Consider the following 24,034-nt stretch of genomic DNA (forward strand, 5'->3'; position numbering starts at 1 on the left):
GTCCTCAATATATGGAGCAACTTTGGTTGGTGGTTGTCTGAATCCCTTTCCACATCCTTAACAATCCCATTTTTATGATGTATTCTTATAACTAGTCTACGGAAATATACTAGTTTTACACATAACCCTGTGACAGTCCAATTAGTTTGCTGTCCTTTAATTACAGGTCTGGGGCTCCTTTGACGAAGCAACCTTTACTAAGGTTAACCTTAACTCCCATTCTTTAACACTGCACTAAGGTTACCTTAGTGGCTTACGATCACCTTAGTGCTTTGTGAAAGGAGGCCCTGATTTATAGATTGTTTAATATATCACGCGTTCTGATCACGTTATAACTGAAAAACTGAAACTTTAAATGTCAAATATATTCCATGAATACGTTTCGGCAGATAATCATTCAGATATATCGTGCTTAAAAGGAGTTATGAAGTTACATGTAAACAGTTTGTAATTATCAACTGTTTGGTGGTTTGAATTGATGAGGGGCGGTGGGGTAGCCCAGTGGTTAAAGCGTTGGCTCGTCACGCCGAAGACCCGGGTTCGAATTCCACATGGGTACAATGTGTGAAGCCCATTTCTGGTGTCCCCCGCCGTGATGTTGCTGGAATATTGCTAAAAGCGGCGTAAAATGAAAACTCAATCAGTCAGTTGAATTGATAAACCAAAGAGTGGTGATGCCAAGTGTCCACAGACAAGTGAGCACAACCTACCTTGTACTCCTTCGTTTCTGTAGTCTGTAGGAGAAAAACATCATACTAAAATTTGAATATGATATTGCTGACATGCTATCTCATCCATTTCTAGATGACACGGCCTAGACTTGAGACAATGGATCCTTGCCATGATCATGATACTGTAGAAGTGTTCGAGATGAATGAGGATAAATCTGAAAACGATAGCTGCAGTGCAGAACCACAGCACAGAATGAAGTGGAATTCACGTCTGGGTTACCTACTCTCCTTGGTTGGATGTTGCGTGGGATTTGGAAATTTGTGGAGGTTCCCTTACATCTGTAACAGGAACGGTGGAGGTAAACACAATCGCTTTGTTCGTTTCTTTATTGTTCAACGACATTCCTGCAGCATGACCGCAGTCCCGTGAATATCTGAGTCTTCACCAGATAATCTATGCCGTGATAGTCATCCTCCATTATCCAAATCAGCGAGACTGACCACCCGATAATGTCGGTCGCTTCCAAAGACAAGCATAATTACTTCGTATGACTAGTATGGGTTACTGAAGACCAGTTCTAACTCGAATCTTCAAAAAGAACAAAACCCCACATGAATATTGTATACCTTATCTTGAATACGTAGTCTTATATAGATCCTAATGAATCCATTTGTTTCTTCAACAGGAGCTTTCCTCCTGCCGTTCCTACTCTGCCTCTTTGTGATTGGATTCCCAATGTTCTTCTTGGAGGCAGCCCTCTCTCAGTTCTCGGGAATGGCAACTCCTCGTGTGTGGAGGTTTTGTCCTATATTGAAAGGTTGGCACATCTCATCATCCAGATCTCGACAAAACGTCTATACAAATACGTTTCTAAAGTTGAACATAAATTCCTTTTTTGTGGGAAGGATTTAAATGGTATGAAAGCCTAATTTATGTAGCAAGGTACATACATACAAGGTCTATTCTCCCAGAATTTGACGACAATTTCAGAAATGGGGTGTTATGATATTGTCCATTGTCCATTAGGAAGGATTTCGTACTGCATTTTTCAGGCAAGAGATGTTAATATGCATGAAATAATCTCTTGCTGCCTTGAAATATTGATAATTATTAGAAATTTACAACATTACATAAATCACTGCATCCTGCTTCGTTTACTAGCCACAAAACGGGATCAAAGACGAATGTCATGATTAAATATCGTTATGGTTTTTTTTCAGGCGTTGGCGTAGGTACTATTATGTCATGCACAGCATTCACCCCAACCTACAATGTCCTCCTGGCGTGGACCACTTATTACATGGTGAAGTCCTGTTCTAACGTTCTGCCCTGGACGACTTGTGGCAACAGCTGGAACACTGATCAGTGTGTGGAAGCTATGACGATTAGCACCTTCAACAGCAACAGGACATTTGTAGGCAATGCATCCAGTCTTGAGGGAGAGTTGTGGGAGACGACGACACTGGCTCATACTGCTGCTGAGGAGTTTTGGCAGTATGGTGACATAATACGTTTATTCGATACGATACGGGTTAATGCGATTAGTTTATATCCGAACATGTAGATAAAAGCGACAAAACATTTTCTACATCCATAAAGATACGATACGGTTAATGCGATAAGCAAATATTCGAACATGTAAAAAAGCAACAAAACATTTTCCAATTCCATAAAGAAATCTGTGCTAAAAGCAGAGTCGATAGTTCAATTCCGGCTATATCATGAACATATGTTTATGAATCTCTGTCAAAATAAGCACGATACCATGTGTTTTGCGAAAAGGTGAGCGTCTCTGGACCCATGGCGTAATGCAAATGCTAACTGTGTATCTAAATGTTGTGAATCACCGGAATATAAAGGGTGCGTCACTACTATATACATGGACCATGTAGGTAGCAAAGGCACTGTAAGTCCCCATGTTTCCTAGTATGGTGATCTACCTTCAGTTGTTGGCGATCTATAGCCCGTTTTTATATTGTATTGTCTTCGTAAATAAAATAGTTTTCCATGTTCATGCTAGTTTTAGACTTCATCTGTGATACTCTTGTTATTTTACAGTCCTTCGATGACGGATTATTTAGCAACTTAAATTTATTGTTTATGTAAAACATGTCTCGTCACTATATGGCTGAAATATTGCCTAGGTGACGTTAGAATTTTAACTCACTCACTCATTTCTTGTCTGGAGGAGACAGTCCAAGAGTCGCAGCCCTTCTGCGAAGTGCCGATTCTGTAGACAACATGCCTGGTGAGCTTTGATCAGTTTCCATCTTCTTTACACTCTCACCGTCAGTTTGGAAGGGATGGTGAGCACTATTCCAGTCCGATTTGAATTTAAGGTTGCCAGGAGAAAATTTCTGCGATGGTCGACCGAGGGAAGGGAACTGGCTCACTACCCCCAGCTCATGAGTTTGATGTTTAACACCACACCCAGCAATATTCCAGCTATATGGCGGCGGTCTGTAAATAATCGAGTTTGGACCAGGCAATTTACTGATCAACATCATGAGCATCAATCTATGCAATTGGGAACCAATGACATGTGTCAACCAAGTCAGCGAGCCTGACCACCGATCCCGTTAGTCGCCTCTTACGACAAGCATTGGTTACTTTAGACCAGTTCTAACCATGATCTTCACGGGTCCCTCCAGCTCGTTGCTGATGGAGATCCATCCATGGAGGCCGTGATTATGTTTGTTTAGTCTTGTCTGTCTTTGGTTAGTGGTTTGACAGAGCTGTATGGTCTGGAAAATGCATATTTTTTACCAGGGCTTCACGTAAGTTAGAATTTGAGGCAAAGCAAAATGAATAGCTGTATTAGCTTCCCAATAGACGCACTGATTGAGAGTTTTACGAGCGCTTCAGCATGACTGTGATCAAGATTCCAAACAGGGTAGGGCAGGTACACAGACCAGATTCACCGCAATATGGATGTTACAAACTTCATAGGACAACCAATCAAATTGCACGGTGCCTACCATGTGACTAGATCATGTTTAGATGCCAGTCTCGGTCAACAAGGTAGAAGCTCCTCCATTACAATTTATTTTACTCCACTATAAAGTCAGAGATGTTGTTGATGGTCAAGCAAACTCTCCAAATGATACCAGTAAATAGTCAAAATCTAAGCAGTTCATTGTTCTGTCTCGTGATCATGACTTTCACTTTAAAATCTAACAAAATGATCTTACTGCTATACTAGCCAACACGACGTCTCTTTTGTTTGTTACTCGGCCATGTTGGAATCAATAGTAACACAATGGCTGAAAACTAGATATTTCATCACAGTCTGATAAAAATAAGTCAAATAACCATGTAGGTATCAATAGGTAACATGAAATTAAACTTACTGTCGGCTGAGGTTGTCAGTCATGCCAGGAAGAGATCAAATTGCGGTGTTGTTTTATTGGCGATTCAAGGAACAGACGTTTCACTTCATTCAAAGTATTTTTCCTCATTCCATGGCTTCAATCGCACACATGTTAATTTTTTAACTGACTGACTAACGAACTGATAATTGCCAAGATGGATCGCACACATATTACTAATTTCCCATGGTCCTCAATATATGGAGCAACTTTGGTTGGTGGTTGTCTGAATCCCTTTCCACATCCTTAACAATCCCATTTTTATGATGTATTCTTATAACTAGTCTACGGAAATATACTAGTTTTACACATAACCCTGTGACAGTCCAATTAGTTTGCTGTCCTTTAATTACAGGTCTGGGGCTCCTTTGACGAAGCAACCTTTACTAAGGTTAACCTTAACTCCCATTCTTTAACACTGCACTAAGGTTACCTTAGTGGCTTACGATCACCTTAGTGCTTTGTGAAAGGAGGCCCTGATTTATAGATTGTTTAATATATCACGCGTTCTGATCACGTTATAACTGAAAAACTGAAACTTTAAATGTCAAATATATTCCATGAATACGTTTCGGCAGATAATCATTCAGATATATCGTGCTTAAAAGGAGTTATGAAGTTACATGTAAACAGTTTGTAATTATCAACTGTTTGGTGGTTTGAATTGATGAGGGGCGGTGGGGTAGCCCAGTGGTTAAAGCGTTGGCTCGTCACGCCGAAGACCCGGGTTCGAATTCCCACATGGGTACAATGTGTGAAGCCCATTTCTGGTGTCCCCCGCCGTGATGTTGCTGGAATATTGCTAAAAGCGGCGTAAAATGAAAACTCAATCAGTCAGTTGAATTGATAAACCAAAGAGTGGTGATGCCAAGTGTCCACAGACAAGTGAGCACAACCTACCTTGTACTCCTTCGTTTCTGTAGTCTGTAGGAGAAAAACATCATACTAAAATTTGCTGACATGTTATCTCATTCATTTCTAGATGGCACGGCCTAGACTTGAGAAAATGGATCCTTGCCATGATCATGATACTGTAGAAGTGTTCGAGATGACTGAGGATAAATCTGAAGACGATAGCTGCAGTGCAGATCCACAGCAACGAATGAAGTGGAATTCACGTCTGGGTTACCTTCTGTCCTTGGTTGGATGTTGCGTGGGATTTGGAAATTTGTGGAGGTTCCCTTACATCTGTAACAGGAACGGTGGAGGTAAACCCAATCGCTTTGTTCGTTTCTTTATTGTTCAACGACATTCCTGCTGCATGACCGCAGTCCCGTGAATATCTGAGTCTTCACCAGATAATCTATGCCGTGACACTCATCCTCCATTATCCAAATCAGCGACACTGACTACCCGATAATGTCGGTCGCTTCCAAAGACAAGTTAACTCGAATCTTCAAAAAGAACAAAACCCCACATGAGTATTGTATACATTATCTTGAATACGTAGTCTTATATAGATCCTAATGAATCCATTTGTTTCTTCAACAGGAGCTTTCCTCCTGCCGTTCTTACTCTGCCTCTTTGTGATTGGATTCCCCATGTTCTTCTTGGAGGCAGCCCTCTCTCAGTTCTCGGGAATGGCAACTCCTCGCGTGTGGAGTTTTTGTCCTATATTGAAAGGTTGGCACATCTCATCATCCAGATCTCGACAAAACGTCTATACAAATACGTGTCTATAGTTGAACATAAATTCCTTTTTGCGGGAAGGATTTAAATGGTATGAAAGCCTAATCTATGTAGCATAAAAAAGTTTGTAGCAAAATATCTCGTAGCTTCAATGTTTTTATCGGTGCTTTGGATTATTTTCTCGTTAATTCACTTATGTCATTATTATCTTGTTATTTTTTAGACCGAGTTCTTTCCACTGGCACGATACAAGGTCTATTCTCCCAGATTTTGACGACAATTTCAGAAATGAGCTGTTATGATATTGTCCATTGTCCATTAGGAAGGATTTCGTACTCTTTGAAGTGTAGAAAGTAAAACTGCATTTTTCAGGCAAGAGAAGGTTAATATGCTTGAAATAATAATTTCTTGCTGCCTTGAAATATTGATAATTATTAGAAATGTACAACATTTACATAAATCACTGCATCCTGCTTCGTTTACTAGCCACAAAACGGGATCGAAGACGAATGTCATGTTTAAATATCATTATGGTTTACTTTCAGGCGTTGGCATAGGTACTATTATGTCATGCACAGCATTCACCCCAACCTACAATGTCCTCTTGGCGTGGACCACTTATTACATGGTGAAGTCCTGTTCCAGCGTTCTGCCCTGGACAACTTGTGGCAACAGCTGGAACACTGATCAGTGTGTGGAAGCTGTGAAGATTAGCACCTTCAACAGCAACAGGGCATTTGTAGGCAATGAATCCAGTCTTGAGGGAGAGTTGTGGGAGAACGACACACTGGCTCATACTGCTGCTGAGGAGTTTTGGCAGTATGGTGACATAATACGTTTATTCGATACGATACGGGTTAATGCGATTAGTTTATATCCGAACATGTAGATAAAAGCGACAAAACATTTTCTACATCCATAAAGATACGATACGGTTAATGCGATTAGCAAATATTCGAACATGTAAAAAAGCAACAAAACATTTTCCAATTCCATAAAGAAATCTGTGCTAAAAGCAGAGTCGATAGTTCAATTCCGGCTATATCATGAACATATGTTTATGAATCTCTGTCAAAATAAGCACGATACCATGTGTTTGCGAAAAGGTGAGCGTCTCTGGACCCATGGCATGTGCAAATGCTAACTGTGTATCTAAATGTTGTGAATCACCGGAATATAAAAGGGTGCGTCACTACTATATATACATGGACCATGCAGGTAGCAAAGGCACTGTAAGTCCCCATGGTTCCTAGTATGGTGATCTACCTTCAGTTGTTGGCGATCTATAGCCCGTTTTTATATTGTATTGTCTTCGTAAATAAAATAGTTTTCCATGTTCATGCTAGTTTTAGACTTCATCTGTGATACTCTTGTTATTTTACAGTCCTTCGATGACGGATTATTTAGCAACTTAAATTTATTGTTTATGTAAAACATGTCTCGTCACTATATGGCCTGCAAATTGCCTAGGTGACGTTAAATTTTAACTCACTCACTCACTCACTATACATACAGAACACTAAGGTAATATTAAACCAAACACTTCTGTAAAGGTTCAACACATATGTGTGTTATACAGACACATATATGCAGAACACAGAAGTTAAAGGCTGACATTTCTGTTGTAGGTACAACGCACTAGGTATTTCCAGTGGTTTGGAGGAGGTTGGGTCGGTGCAGTGGCACATGGTCGGCTGTCTCTTTGCTTCCAGCATCATTATATGTCTCTGCATGGTTTCTGGAATAAAGTCTATAGAGAAAGTACGTATAATCTGGAACTATATACCTAGAAAGATGAGGATGGTTTTACAGACGTATGGACACTCTTGTTTTCGAGGTAGACGCGCGCGTGTGTTTGTGTGAGTGAGTAATGGTATTCGTTGTGACTTAGTTTGGTTTTATGCAGTAAATAAATTGTATTTCCTGAAGATGTCAAAAGAAGTTGACTGAGGAAGGAAGTATTTTACAATGTAGTGAAACAGTATACAGGAAACAATGCCTTAACCTGACGTTAAATATCGGTTATCGGTCCCCAAAACAACTGCTCGTTTTGACGCAGCGACCCAAACGTATCCTGTCTCTGAAAAAAACACAGTTACACCCGTCCAGAAATTCGACGCCGGCTTCCGTATGGCATACGTGTAATATCTTGGCCGCTTTTATGTTCTCTTATGCTTTCAGAGATCGTTATTTACATGTAATTTGTTATCCGAATTTAGGACTGATTTTACAGGATATAGGACTGTTTGTTACAGATTATTGGATTGGTTGCATGTAGGCTTCATAGTGACAGTAAGTCGGATTGGTTGCTAAATATGCCTGTGACAGATTATATGCCTTGCTTTTACAGTTTTGAGGCCTAATCGTCATATATATTGAGTGTGACTTCATTGTGGCAGTAAGTCGGGTTGATTATGACAGTATATGGGACTGCTTGTGACAGCACACATACCTGCTTTTAGTAGCAAAAGTACTCTAAGTCCCCATGGTTCCTAGTATGGTGATCTAACTTCAGTTGTTGGCGATCTATAGCCTGTGTTTTATACTGTATTGTCTTCTTTAATTGGAATGGTTTAGCTTTGCTCGCTAGTTTTATATTTATATCTGTGATTCTATAGTATTTTTACTGTCCATCGTCGACAGGATTTAAACATCCAAATGTTTTCACTTTTTATTGTATATATTGTTTTCGTCACGATATGGCTGAGATATTGCCGATGTGACGTTAAATATTAACTCACTCACATACCTGCTTTTTCACGTTTTTAGGCCTGACTGTAAAACATAATGCTTGTAAAACTTCATAACGAACGACTTGTAACGCTGCTAAAGACTGTGTTGGGCTTGCGATGTGGATGCTGAAGGTATTTCATCCTGTTCAAAGGTTGTGTATGTGACGGCAATAGTTCCATACATTCTTCTGGTGACCATCTTCATAAGGATGCTGATGCTGCCGGGAGCTGGAGCTGGTCTGCTGTACTACCTCACACCAGACTTCAGTAGACTCCTCCACGCACAGGTGTGTTAAAGTCATTAGCGTAATGATGAAAGGCTGTTTGAATGTTGATTGCTGTATATGAGGTGAATTAGTGAGTGAGGTGTTGTTTCCTATATACAAGATTAATTTGTGAACGATGTAATGTTTGATATATATACTTTTAATGTGTGAGTGAGGTATTGTTATATTAAGTTTAATATGTGAATGACGTAATGTTTGCTATTTATAAGCTTAGTGTGTGGGGGTGAGTTGGAATTTACGCCGCTCTTAGCAATATTCCTGCAATATCACGGAGAAGGGACACCAGAAATGGGTTTCAAACATTGTGCCCTTGTGGGGAATCGACACGCTGGAGTTCTGTTCAAAGTGACCTTGAAATCTCACACATTACGCTTATACATACCCATCACACACTGAGGGGTAGCCTAGTCGTTAGAGCGTTCGCTCATCACGCTGAAGGCCCGGGTTCGATTCCCCACAATGCGTGAAGCCCATTTCTGGTATCCCCGATCGTGATATTGCTGGAATATTGCTAAAGCGGTGTGAAACTAAAGTCACTCACTCACACACTTCACTCTACTGAATCTTAACAGAAACAGTGTCTTACAATCACAACTGTTTTACAGTGAATCACATTGTCAGTTCCGTTATTCAACAGGTATGGCTTGAGGCATGTATCCAAGTGATGTTCTCTCTGACAGTGGGCTGGGGGCTGATTGGCACTGCTTCCAGCTACAGCCAGTTCCATGAGCCCTGTCTCAAGTAAATCGTACTATTATTGTTAGGAAACCTCGGTTCCAACTATAAATTTTCATGAGTATGCGTATCACTAGCAAATAGTGTAAGTGTAATGGTAAGCGCATTCAATCATAGACACATGCATACACAAGTCATTTGTTCACCTTCACAGGAGCATATGATACAAGTCAAATTCAACCGTACATCATGTCATATATTTATTTATGTATTTTATTTATTTATTTATTTATTTATTTATTTTATTATTTATTTATTTATTTATTTATTTGAAACGTAATAGGCGACTGATGTACATATACGAGTTGTAACGCAAGTGTGTTTAAGGTAAACATTGTAAATTTTATAACCTCTTCACCATATCATGCCTTATCATAAATTCTGTGGTTGAAAAGCTTGCTCTTATCTCCCAGAAATATGTTATATATATCAGAGACGCCATCATCGTGACTGCTGTATCAGAAGGAACAAGCATCTTTGCTGGATTTGTGATATTCGCCACCCTTGGCGTCATGTCGGAGAAGACTGGTGTTCCTATTTCAAGAGTGGTTTCCAGTGGTGAGTATTCAATAGGTCCATACTCGTAGTTTATGTTAATACAAAAAGGTTGTCGTTTTTTAGTTTATCAAATGAATTCATGACTGATATTGATATCATTATTTGCATAATATACAGTGGAACTCTTGAACATGGCTGTGTCGAATACTTTGTAGTTTTCACCTAGATTCATCGCCCAAAGCGAAAAGGAAATGTGAAAACACACCGGGATATAGAAAAAAGCTAATAATATCTGAAAAACACAACTTTTAATACATGCAGATGCAAATATGTATACTGGACAAAATAAGTTAGGGATATTGGTATTTTTATGATTGATATTGTATCAGTGTGTCAATGAATAAATAGATCAGTATTCATAATTTCAAAATTTACATATATCCCTAGCTATTTTGTCCAGTATAGATATGACAAATGCTGCTGTTTCTATTTCTTGTAAAAATGTGATCAACCTGACATACATAATGTGCTATGTTTCCTTGTATAATGGCTAAGTCAAGGGTAATGAGGTCGAGTCAGATGAGTGAGTGAGTTAAGATTTTCAGTCACATCGGCAGTATTTCAGCCATATCGTGACTAAATCAAAGTGTAGAATTATATTAATTAAAGATAAATCACAAAAACCGGTCAACGAAGGACACTAAAACAACTAACTTATCACAGATATAGATTTTAAAACTAGTAATAAAATTTAAAACATTTTAACAACAGAGGACAAAACAATTATATAAAACAGGGCATAGATTGCCAACAACTGAATGTAGATCACAGGTTGTACACAGGAACTAGGGGGATCAGCAATTTTGTACATAAAAATATTTTTAAATTATTGGGGGCGTTCAATGAGTACATGACAAGGAAGGGGGTCACTTACTTTGTACATATAATTTATGGGTACATGCTCCTCCATAACAATCACATCACATTCCTTCCTATGTTGACCTTCAGCCATGCTTTAAAGTATACCAGTTGGCAATTGTTTCCGCAAAGACGCGAAGGCTCTATTTGTTCCGAGGTTGGCACTATATGAATAACACACTTAAAATATTGCACAGGAGTGACATTGTGCAAAAGGGGTTTGCAACACTATTCAGGGGTAAGGTCCACAGGATCTGTCTCACATTCAAATTCAGCTTCAGTCTCAGTGCTACCGCCATGACAGGAGATACCACATCACACATTAGAGGAACTGCTGTAGGAGCAGGTGGTGTTTTAGGACCACATCCTAGTATTTATATGGTATAATGAAGAATGGGGCTATCCACAGTGAAACAATATATACACATGGATATCACAACAGCTATGATTTTAAAACCCAACGAGTAAGGTATTTTTATATCACAATTAGCACACAGTTTGAAATTTGATGTCATTGGAAAGGGTGCACTGATCTTTTGTTCATCGCTGATGACCGGCCTCGTGTTTAGCAGTGCATATGCACAGCAGAACATCGGAGCAAAGGCCTTTTACAGGGGATCATTGGTAGTAGGGGGTGTGGGGGGTTTACCTCTTACATAACTGGGGCGCTGGGGTAGCCTAGTGGTTAAAGCGTTCGCTCGTCACACTGAAGATCCGGGTTTGATTACCCACATGGGCACTATGTGTGAAGCCCATTTCTGTGTACCCCGCCGTGATATTGCTGGAATATTGCGAAAAGCGGTGTAAAACAAAACTCACTCACTCACTCTTACATAACTGTAAACTTGATCCTGTGACCATCAAAGAAAGTCTAAATGGAGAACGGTGCATCACTGACATCCTAAACAGGCTGGGCACAATGTGTTAAGCCCATTTCTGGTGTCCCCCACCGTGATATTGCTGGAATTCTGCTTAAAGCGGCGTAAAACTAAACTCAGTCAGTCAGTCCTAAACAGGCTTGTTGTACCACATTTCGTTGACCATCCTCTGAAACATGGCCAGTCTTCGTGGAAGACAATGTTAGGTCACATGGTGCTCGTCCCGTTGGTGATTTCTTACGTCAAGAGGCGGGAACAATTCAACCTTGGCCCGCCTGGAGTCCAGATCCCAATCCCATAGAACATGTTTGGGACATAATGGGTCTCAGAATAAGTCAGAGAGATCACCCAGTACAAATTATTTATGTATCTGGAACAAGCCCTCCACCCAGAATGAAACGCACTACCTCAACGTCAGATTCAACGTCTGATATGGCCAATGAGTAGGAGGGTCCGGGGTGTGAGTGCAATTGTAGGAGGTTACGCCACATATTGACATTGTGTTCTGTTGTAGATACTCATGAGATTTTGTGACGACTGTATGCCAGAATCTTGAAACTAATCGCACTTGATTATGTCACACGATCACAGTTATCAGCACTGCAACTGCACTAGATTTGTTTTTTGTCAATGTATTGTGATAGTAACTTGAATTAAGGTTAATATTGGATTCTTTGCAATCGCTAATGGTAACATACTGATACCAAACTACTGTGCAAAAGAAGGTTATCTCCGAATTCACTCAAAAATAGAAGATATGATAATTATTTTTACAAACAGAAAGCATGACTGAAAATTAATTGTAATCCTGGTCTTGCATTCAATATCCTACTATGGCTTAAAAGGAAAGGTTTCATTTTTTATGTTTTTAAATTTAGATCAAATTTTAATAAAGCATAGTTTCTTTGAATGGTTATTATATTTGTATTATTTTCAAGAACGTTTGAAATATTTCAGCTGCCAAAGTTTAGAACTATGTTCGAACTATGTTACCTATACTTGGCAGGTCCAGGATTGGCCTTTGTTGTGTACCCAGAAGCTTTAGTCCAGCTTCCAATGCCACAAGTCTGGTCATTTCTATTCTTCCTGGTGTTGCTTACAGCCGGACTTGATTCACAGGTAAGATCGACCACACTGAACGAGTGAAAATATCATCGTATCATTTCTGACTGGTCGACGCTTGTAAATCTGCACATTCTGTATGAATTTAAAATCATCGTATAACTTCAAGAATGCACATATTTCGAAAACAAAATCAATATTAATTCATTGTTTTACTTTGAAAATCTTTCTATGTTATCAGTTATAGTTTGGCTTCATTAAATGTCAATCATGACAACGACTCAGAATATTTTATACCTCTATTCATATTTCTATGTTTTTTCGATATCCGAAATATAATATGAATATTGAAAACGATCCGTGCTACATTTTGTGAGTTAGTAATTGCTATATCTATATGCTCTTTAACTGACTATTGATTTCAGTTTATGAACGTCGAGGTCCTTACAACAGCCCTGGTAGACAAATATCCGGCCGCTTTAACCAAAAGACGCCATCTTGTGACAGCTGGTGTGTGCGGGATAAGCTTCTTGCTTGGGATTATATTATGCACAGAGGTAAGGACACGATGATAACAACTGTCAACATTGGAGCTAGCTCAGAATGCAGATAAATAATACTTTGAGTCCAATGCTAGTTTTAATTTAATATCGGTGATATACTTGTAGTTTTACTGTTCTTCAACAACGGACTTTTAATTTCTAATTGTATAATAACAATAATTGTTCCCATCAGGATATGGCTGAAATATTGCCGATGTGACGATAAATATTAACTCACTCCCTCACTCACTCACTTTGAGTCCAAACAATTTATTCAGTTATACAGAAATGAATACAATTTCTAACAGAAATATGTCGAGCGATGATTACAACAATGAGTCCAGTCTAGAAAGCATGTGTATCTTTCTCGGGGCACTACGTACAATTGGACAACAATGGACAAAGCGTTGCCCTGGATACACGACCTCTTGATGTTTGAACAGACATCATCCAGTGGATCAGCTAAAATAGTCTGGGTTTCCTTGACGATGTTTAGCTCCATGCTGAAGAATAGAAAAATAGAACCCTCAGAAATCTATATGCTGTCACAACCACACATTTATGTCAGTCTGTGACTGTTGTGAAGATAAATGAACAAAGTATTATTGACACCTGAGTACTAGTGATGGTATTGGCATACAACATGCGATACTATGCATCACAATACTAAAAATTTTGTCACGACGATACATTGCCAAAGTATTGTCCACTAAAGCTGCGATACAATACGAATCCAGATATAATGGTAGCGATACGATACGTATCACGATACTAATTCTAACACCAACTATAAAACACCTGAAGATCGAAACAAAAACAATGTTTAAATGAAAGAAACTTTAATTTAAAAAAAAACTTTACATTAGGCACATTTTTTAAAAACAAGTACAAAATAAATAAAACATAATACTGTTATAAACAGAAAACATAGATCAAAAACATCTTTGATATCTGCATGTTACTTAATGCTTTTATTACAGTCACATAATAGAATGAACTTTGTGCTGATTTTAAATATAGTATATCTTGACAGATATCGTGATTCGGCAATATTCAAAGTTAAACATCGATGAATCGTGGCCCATTTGAAGTATCGTATTGGGATATGTGACAATGTAAAACTTTGTATCGATTCACTATATCGGCGGCCTATGGATCGATGCATCGATACGTGTCGAAGAATTGTCACACCACTACTTAGTACCAACATACGAATATGCTATGTGTGGTTCTGCTGTGTAATGACATGCCAACCCTGATACTATCAACGGATGTGTCATTTCAAGAAAAGCCACAATAAAATTAGAGTGTCCCATTACAGGGAATATTCAGTTAGAAAAGCCACAATCAAATTAGAGGGTCCCATTACAGGGAATATTCAGTTAGATAAAAAGACCCTTATATGAGTGCACTTGCATCGACCAAACTGGTGTTTTTGTTTTTGTTTTTGTCTTTGGGTTGGATAGACTACTGGGAACCACAAAGAAAAAACAATGCAAGCAAAAAGTGGTCCAAAAACTCAAATGCAGTTTTGTGGAAAACACTAAATTTATTTTTTTTACTCTGGGAGCCGAATTGACTAGTGTGGAGCTTATAGGCTTGGTGCACCTTTGTGGTCCCGTACCGCTATTCCCTATACTACTCAGGGAATATTCAGTTAGGTAAAAAGACCCTTAATTCATTCATTCCAGGGAGGCCCCTACATATCCCAGCTGCTGGACTGGTATTTAGGTGCCTTATCCGTGCTACTATTTTGTACATTGGAGTGTGTCGGTGTTGTCTGGATTTATGGTGAGGCTGAAAGAAACATCACTGTGGAATGCTATACACTTTTAGCAAATGTTATATTCGGGATTATACCTTCTTGTTCTAAATACGGACAGGACTCCATAAACAAAGTAGTAGAAATTGGACAAAGTGTAAAGAAAGTGTTATCCCAGATATAACATTTGTTTCCTCTGACCACTTTCTGAGAGACATTATGTGTTCATAGTATAGACTTTGGCCATGTCAGCGGACCAATTTCCACTTGAGTGGAGTACTGCTACATGTTATACCGTCTCAGTAATCACTGTGCGAACCCACGCGAGCTTACAGAGGCTGGCCCGACAGTGGCACTATATTATAAGTTGTTCACTGGTCTCGAGGGGAACATTGGTTGATGTACCCTCGAAGGGCGAGGGGAACATAAACAAGCATCGAGGGTACATCAACTCATGGGCCCCGAGGGACCAGTGAACGACGTATGTATCTTACCGAATACCTTAATGTTAATTTTGAATTGTTTGAAGCACGGGTACAAATCCTTTTGTAGCCATCGCTAGATTTTGCTGACAAGAAACACAGATTTAGAGTTATCTCCCTTCCATCGATTTGCATTCACAAAACATCGGTAATTTTCGTACATCATACGTGATTCAATGTTATTCAAGATAAATAATTACTACCACAAAGTACCAAATGAGTAGCCATTGACAGCGGGGTACATTGAAACCCATGGGCCCCGAGGGACCAGTGAACAACGTATTTATCTTACCGAACACCTTAATATTAATTTTGAATTGTTTGAAGCACGGGTACAATCTTTTTTTAGCCATCGCTAGATTTTGCTGACAAGAAACACAGATTTAGAGTTATCTCCCTTCCATCGATTTCCATTCACAAAACATCGGTAATGTTCGTACATCAAACGTGATTCAATGTTATTCGAGATAAAGAATTACTACCACGAAGTACCAAATGAGTAGCCATTGACAGCGGGGTACATTGAAATGTTACCTGCTTGTAAGCGGGGTACATTGAAAATAAAAGAAGAGCGCTCAGCCAATCAGAAAGTGACATTTATGTGTGAGGTAAGATAAAGGACCATGTGTCCTCTGTCCGTCACTAGAACTTCATTTCCACACATGGTTAGGCATAACAAAGACCTTTGATATGAAATGGCATGTACTGGAGATGAGAGTACCGTATTTGCGATGTGAGTACCGATCTCTAATAGAAGCAAGTCTTTAAAAGACGGAGGTATGATCATCGTGATGCTTGTGAAATCAGTTTCACCCCCACCCACACACAAATCATCTCACACTTCTCACTAAATTTCTTGATTTACTCTCGTGTCTCCAACGTTGCCTTTTTTAAAGACTTTTCTTGTTACTCAAGGTTTGAAGCAGTTCAGCAATGATATTGAGATGATGCTAGGGAAACCCCTTGCAACCCCTTTTAAGATTCTCTGGGCCTTCGTACTTCCTGCAGTGCTTTTGGTAAGTAATTCAGGGGTGGATCCAAATTCTACAGTTTGGCACATTTTAACATGAACATTGGGATTTCAAGGGTTTAATCTTGAAAATGTAAGAAAACAGTTCAACGAGCTAGTATTATATAGTATAACCACAGATGCAAGCAGCAACATACTTGTCAATCAATGTTTATTAACATTCGTTCGTACATTCCCGTGAAACATGACTTGTAGTTGAATGTCACCGGAATGCATGTTATATGAGGAATCCATATTAATCAACCATTTTCCATATTCTTTTTTCAACCATTATGGCTGTTTCAGGCCGTGCTGTTACTGTCCCTACTACGATATGAACCACCTTCCTATGGCAAGTACACGTATCCAGGTTATGCCAGTGTCATTGGTTGGTTCGTTGCATCAGCTCCACTTATTCCTCTGCCAATCTATGCCATCAAAGCAGTGAGGAAGCACCTGGTGTCCCACACACTCAAAGAGGTACCTGCCAAGGTTCAGTGTTACTGGCATTGTTAGTTTTAGATTGACAATGCAGGATATGGTTGAGGCCCATTGCATACAAACAGTTTATCAAACACTATATCATTAAGGATATCTGAGACTGTCAATTGAAAGAAAATGTGAATGATTGACAGAAAAGGAGAATGCATGGGTAACTCAAAGATGTGCATATATCCGGAATCTAAGATTTCCATGGGAAGTCTAGTGGTTCAATCTCGTGTTTGATTCCCCACATGAGCAAAATATGTGAAGTCCATTTCTGATGCGCACACCCCTCACCCCCCACCCCCGTAATATTGCTGGAATAATGCTAAAACTCACTCACTCGCCCGCCCGCTCACTAGGCTGACTGACTGACTGACTGAGTTTGGTTTTACGCCGCTTCACTCACTAGGATTTCCAGAAAAATGTAGATGATTTAAAACTATATTAGTAACTTTATCAGTGTCACTGCTGACTAGTTCTGTAACGATGCATCGAAATATCGATGGATTGCAATTGTTGAGTGTCCGATAACAATTAATCGATGGTAGAAACGAAAAACTTTCGATGCATCGATAGTATGTGTGACTTTCGATAGTTAAGTAACTGACTTCCGTTGATAAATACAGGAAGTACCAGATTCGTTCACTTTGAATTAGAGTTATCCGCCCCTGTTACCTCTTAAACAAACATTGCGGCATACACGGCACGCGACTTGGAGTTTGAAATTGTGAATAACAATAAGTTTTTGTTTTAACTGTTTACTAGATCTTGGTTTGAAGTTTCTTGTCTGAAATGACTCAAACTACTTCGACTTGTTTTTATTTCATATAAACTGTACATGCATTTGGGAAATGACTTTAAATGAGGCAATTCAAGGAGAAAACACTATGGTTGGTCGCAATAGACTATCGCTATTGCAACAGTATATTGCAGTAGACTATCGCTATCGAAATAGCTGTTCCCCCCTCAATAGTCACCCCTACTGCTGACCAAGTAATGGACCACTGCATTTGCTGCTGTATTCATGCGAGCATTGGACACATTGGAATTGGACTGATTCATTTTCTATGTAAAGTCAAAAACTAAAGTAACACATTTACATTTCAGAGTATCAAACTGGCCTTGAGGCCAGAGGAGGTGTGGTGTCCAGCAGATCCACTTCGACGGAAGGAATATCGAGACAGTTTAAAGAAAACTGAGTACTCTGTGAGAAATATGCTTACACGTGTAAGGGAAGTTATTTGTACTGAAGCACCACCATCAGAAGGAACAAGAGCATAAACAGCAAAATATTGTCAAAGCTTACTTCTGCAGTTGTGTTGTCTCCTGAACGAAAAGAACTTGAAATAGTGTATTAGAAAACTTCGACCTTTCTTATCATGAGTTGTTTCTTCTACACTCATCTACGTTTGAATTTGACTGGAGTTTGCCGTTTATATGAAATGTTTCTTGCACTGAAAGACCAATCAGATTATTATTCACTCTATACAAATTATTAGAGATTGGTTTTGGAATGTTTACATAAAACCATCTTCATAAATATCAGCTTTTATCGTACTTGTGTTTTGTTCCTGGCCACTCTTTCAATTTCTCAAAAATAAGCGTGTTGATTTCTGTTTCTGTTCTCCCTGTAAAATACGGCACTAATTCAATATAAGGTTTCAAAATGGCGAAAAGATAACATTTCTAAAGTTTGTGGTTTTGTAAATGGTAGCCTATTCTTGTTGCAATACACCTCAGCCACGGTAGTGTGCTGGGTTCCGCACTTCAAGATTTGGCTGATAATTCAACACATTTATTTGTTCTTGACACGTTTGTTTAGTGCAGAATTAACGACCTGTGGGAAATCTTGAATCATGATTCATCTTACCTCTACAAATGAACGGGGAAATATTTAAATTTATCCTGACTTTCCATTAGTTCTGCTTCAATTCACTCGTGAATTCGGGAAATCCAACCGTATCCCTTCCATGAATTCAAATTATTCATTATTCGTGATCACTACGAATGTGTTCAAGAGTGTCTTTAACTAATTTAGGCCGAGAGACGCACATATGGGGCAAATTAATCAGCTCCTCACAGCGAGTGACGTGTTTATGGGGCAGGTAATTGGCGGTTTCTCACAGCGAGAGCCACATATATCCGTCAACAGAAAGCACCTCTTATTCAGCGAGAGACGCACATGTGTGTGTCGTACTTTAAAAATCGCACTGTACCTATTATTTCAACCAATTTAGTAGGGCTGAGCAAATATTAGCCTTTCTTACGAGAGATGCTACCTTTAGTGTCAATCAGAAGAAGTATTTAAAGTGTTTTGATAGGAATTGCTAATCATTATCATAGGCTTATACAGCATTTGGCAAATGAACACATGTCGGCGAGAAAGGGGATTATGATGCTTTTACAGAGGTAAGTGTCTGGTACTCTTCATTGGGAATGGATAATAAAATACTTCTTATGCACATTGATTGAATTAGATGTAATGGTTTTGAGGTTACTGAATATTATATTTTCTTCAACTTTCTAATAACAAGAGTCATCAGAAGATGACATATCCCCCCGGCCCCTACATCTTTGAAAGAACAAATCATCTGACAGTTACTTAAAGTCCAGCTTGATTTTAGACTAAGTCCAAATTGTTTCCATGGAAACTGAGAAAATAATAAATCACAAATATCTGCAAATAGCATCTGCCTCACATATCTGCTAAGTTTTGCTGAAAGATATTAAGAAGTTTTCGAGTTGTGCTCCGGAAACGAAGCCCACCCCTCACTTTTGGGACTAAGTCTGAATCGTTTCCATGGAAACCGGGAAAAATAAAAATGCCAAAAATCTGCAAATAGCAAAAGGCACAACTTTAGGATCTGTTTGATATATCTACCATGTTTAGTTGAAAAATATTGAACGGTTCTTGAGTTATGCTCCAGAAATGAAAGCAATCCTTACTTTTTGAGACTAAGTCCAAAATGTTTCCATGGAAACCGGGAAAAATAAAAATGACAAAAATCTGCAAATACCAAAAGGCACCACTCAAGGTTCTGTTTCATATATCTACCAAGTTTTGTTGAACAATATTGAACAGTTCTTGAGTTATGCTCCGGAAACGAAGCCCACCCCTCACTTTTGGGACTAAGTTTCCATGGAATCCGGGAAAAATAAAAATGCCAAAAATCTGTAAGTAGCAAAAGGCACCACGTTGGGATCTGCCTCACATATCTGCCAAGTTTTGTTGAAAGACATTGAGAAGTTTTCGAGTTGTGCTCCGGAAACGAAGCCCACCCCTCACTTTTGAGACTAAGTCTGAATCGTTTCCATGGAAACCGGGAAAAATAAAAATGCCAAAAATCTGCAAATAGCAAAAGGCACCACTTTAGGATCTGTTTGATATATCTACTAAGTTTTGTTGAGAAATACTGAACGGTTCTTGAGTTATGCTTCGGAAACGAAAGCAATCCTTACTTTTTGAGACTAAGTCCAAAATGTTTCCATGGAAACTGGGAAAAATAAAAATGCCAAAAATCTGCAAATAGCAAAAGGCACCACTTTAGGATCTGTTTGATATATCTACCAAGTTTTGTTGAGAAATACTGAACGGTTCTTGAGTTATGCTCCGGAAACGAAAGCAATCCTTACTTTTTGAGACTAAGTCCAAAATGTTTCCATGGAAACCGGGAAAAATAAAAATGACAAAAATCTGTAAATACCAAAAGGCACCACTCAAGGTTCTGTTTCATATATCTACCAAGTTTTGTTGAACAATACTGAACGGTTCTTGAGTTATGCTCCGGAAACGAAGCCCACCCCTCACTTTTGGGACTAAGTCCGAATCGTTTCCATGGAAACCGGGAAAAATAAAAATGCCAAAAATCTGTAAATAGCAAAAGGCACCACTTTAGGATCTGTTTGATATATCTACCAAGTTTTGTTGAGAAATACTGAACGGTTCTTGAGTTATGCTCCGGAAACGAAGCCCACCCTTCTTTAAGACTAAGTCCAAAACGTTTCCATGGAAACCGAGAAAAATAAAAATGACAATAATCTGTAAATAGCAAAAGGCACCACCTTAGGTTATGTTTGACATATCTACCAATTTTGGTTAAAAAATATCGAACGGTCTTTGAGTTATGCTCCGGAAACAAAATGATTACGGACGGACGGACGGACAGACGGACGAGGCGACGACTATATCCCACCGCATTACATGCCGGTGGGATAAAAAGGAAACAATATCAAAATTTCAAGGACATAAAAAGAATTCAAACACACTAGAATAGTTTGAATTTAATTTTTAGGTATTATTACGTTTTCATGTTTCATATAATGAAACATAATGTATAAACCCAAATAATTATACATCCAAGCTCGTATAGATTAGACATAATTTAACTTACTAATTTAAAGCTTACTGAATTGTAACTAGTTATTTTCCATACTCTAAAGTTGATAATGTTACCAGCGCCTTGAGCAAGCACTAGTTGCCTGGATATGTGCGCTATAGAAATATCGTAACACATAATACCTAATGGAATATAAAGTGATAAGTCGCGCCTTTGCATCGAATATAATACATGTCAGTGTTATTACAACAATGAAATCTTTTACTACGTTTGTCACAAAATACAGTAAGTTGGTAATTCAAAAACTTCTTTGACATAGACAGAAGTAATATCATAAGTTATTACATGTAAACCTTACAAAGGTATTTCAAGTATTTTTGTTCAAGCTGTTAAAAGTTGAATTTGTCAGTTTTCTGTGCAATTTACAGATAGACAGACAGGTTTATTCGGTAATTTAGGCCAAAGGCCCATAATACATACATTTGGCAAAAGTTAATACATACTGAGTAAAGCTAAGTAAAGTTTAGTATTGATTTGTTTTACAGTTATTCATTCCTTCTACGGCGAACTTGTGAAAGATATTTACTCAATGATTTTAAAATATGTATATTGCCTGATGACAACAATCGGATGAAGGTTTCAATTGTCGGTGGTTGAGTCAGATGTATTGAAAAACAATCAGATCTTTGTTTGGAATATTTTGGACATATTAACAAAATATGGAGTTCATCTTCGATGTAATCAAGGCCAGCAGCATGACAAAAGAGGCAGAGACGTTCATTATACGGGGTGTTTGTTTGACGGCCACATTCCACTGCGAGTCTGAAGTTACAGCACCGAAACTGAGTTATGATTTTACGTTGATTCGGTAGCAATTCCCTGGTTAAATACGGTTCGACGCTTAGAGATCATATGATTTAAATTGTGAATAGTATTTCCTTTTTGGGGTGACGAAAATAGTGATGCATGCCAGATTGAGTGAAGCAGTCATAGAATCTCTGTTAAAAATTTCCATGAATGTGGATATACAGCCAATTTCTTGAGATATCCATAAGAAACCAAATCCATATTGGAATAATATCAGCCTAATATGAGAAGCCCATGTTGTTTTACCATTATCATCGAGAATTTTCAACATTAGATATGCCTGATAAGGAAGTCTGTTTCGTGGAATCTGTATCAGTCTGCACCAGTACTTGACTGCTCTTGAGATATATTGATACTGGAAGGGAGCTCTCCCACACTCTCCCAGAACCATGTGGTTGTTGGTAGTTTTACTAACTTTAAGAAATGACTTGAAAAATCTGGTGTGCACAGTTTCAATAATTTTACAGTAGCTTGTTCCCCATATTTCAGATCCGTAACAGAGTATTGGTGCAATCATAGAGTCAAATATCTTAAACAATGATGGTTAATATATCCAAAACGTTTTTGATAATTGTTGATAGAAAATATGGCTTTCGTCGCTTGAGACGATAAACAGGTTTTCGCTTTTGTCCATGATAATCTTGGATTAAACACAATACCTAAGTATCTATACATATTAACAACCTCAATTTGTGTTCCATTTAAATACCACTTCTCATAATCCCTGAGCGGACCTCCATTGCGAAATACCATTATTTTAGTCTTTTTCAGAATCACCTTCATTCCAGTCTCTGCACAAAACCTTTCAACAACATTAATTTTCCTTTGGAACTGCATAGCACTGTCAGATACAGATGAGACATCATCAGCAAATAGAAGAGAATTAACATCCTTGGCTGGTTAAGATATAAAAATACCTCTTCCCCCATCATTCTCCAGCATTTGTGATAGTTGATTTATAAAAATAATGAAAATGTGAGGACTTAAAATACATCCTTGCCTTGTGCCAACATTACAGTTGAAATAAGATGATAATCCAGTATCAGTTCTAACACAAGCACATAATGATGAGTACATCTTGAAGATAAATTTCATAAATTTCCCCTTCACACCAATTTACATGAGCATTGTGTAAAACATTTCTATTTGATCTCTGTAATTATCAAATCCGGTGTAATTATCACGTGTATCAATGAACTCAGTCTCTATTGATCAATCGTCAAAAAAAGCTGGATAGTATATCAGTTACGGTATCGATACACATGCGTATAATCAATCATATTATAGTAATGAGATAATTGAACACCTCTTTCCACCTTGAAATAACAGCCTCCGGTAGAATGCATGTGTAGTTACGCCCTTGTTGAAAGGTTTGTCCCGTGACAAGTGTAAAGTAAACAGATGCGATGTTATATCATTGGACAACCTGCTTTAGGGAGTCACGCCCCTCTTTGTATGCATGCATGCACATCTATAAACTTATGAACCTCGTTTACATTCAGTATAAATATAGGCACGCCCATCTTCATAAACATTTGGGGGGATTAAACCGCAAGTTTATACATTATAATAATTCAGTATCGTGTCACTTTTTGAAATCTATAATACGTGTACTTTAATTTGGATATTCATTCATATCAAGGTGAAGATTATATTTACATGTACAGCAAACCATTATGTTTTATGTACTGGCTGTGTGCGTAAAATGTATATGAAAATAAATACTATCTCTACTCAATGGTTGTATTTCAATCACTTTGCTTTACTTAT

General features: G+C 38.4%; 1 protein-coding gene across 1 annotated transcript in view; it reads left to right on the plus strand.

Moving 5' to 3' along the window:
* The first annotated feature begins 870 nt into the window (after window positions 1–870).
* Window positions 871–24,034, plus strand: part of LOC124290880 (sodium- and chloride-dependent glycine transporter 2-like) — a 29,559-nt gene continuing 6,395 nt past the window's right edge. Inside the window, exons 1-12 of the mRNA XM_046727726.1 lie at window positions 871–1,030; window positions 1,358–1,489; window positions 1,893–2,171; window positions 5,532–5,663; window positions 6,215–6,488; window positions 7,298–7,430; window positions 8,554–8,688; window positions 9,326–9,429; window positions 9,857–9,981; window positions 16,481–16,581; window positions 16,881–17,054; window positions 18,168–18,266. Coding sequence (XP_046583682.1) covers window positions 871–1,030; window positions 1,358–1,489; window positions 1,893–2,171; window positions 5,532–5,663; window positions 6,215–6,488; window positions 7,298–7,430; window positions 8,554–8,688; window positions 9,326–9,429; window positions 9,857–9,981; window positions 16,481–16,581; window positions 16,881–17,054; window positions 18,168–18,266 — 1,848 coding nt within the window. The remainder of the gene's footprint in view (window positions 1,031–1,357; window positions 1,490–1,892; window positions 2,172–5,531; window positions 5,664–6,214; window positions 6,489–7,297; window positions 7,431–8,553; window positions 8,689–9,325; window positions 9,430–9,856; window positions 9,982–16,480; window positions 16,582–16,880; window positions 17,055–18,167; window positions 18,267–24,034) is intronic.

This window comes from Haliotis rubra, unplaced genomic scaffold (assembly GCF_003918875.1).
Source record: "Haliotis rubra isolate DU_JTF1 unplaced genomic scaffold, ASM391887v1 Scf477, whole genome shotgun sequence".
Lineage (NCBI taxonomy): Eukaryota > Metazoa > Mollusca > Gastropoda > Lepetellida > Haliotidae > Haliotis > Haliotis rubra.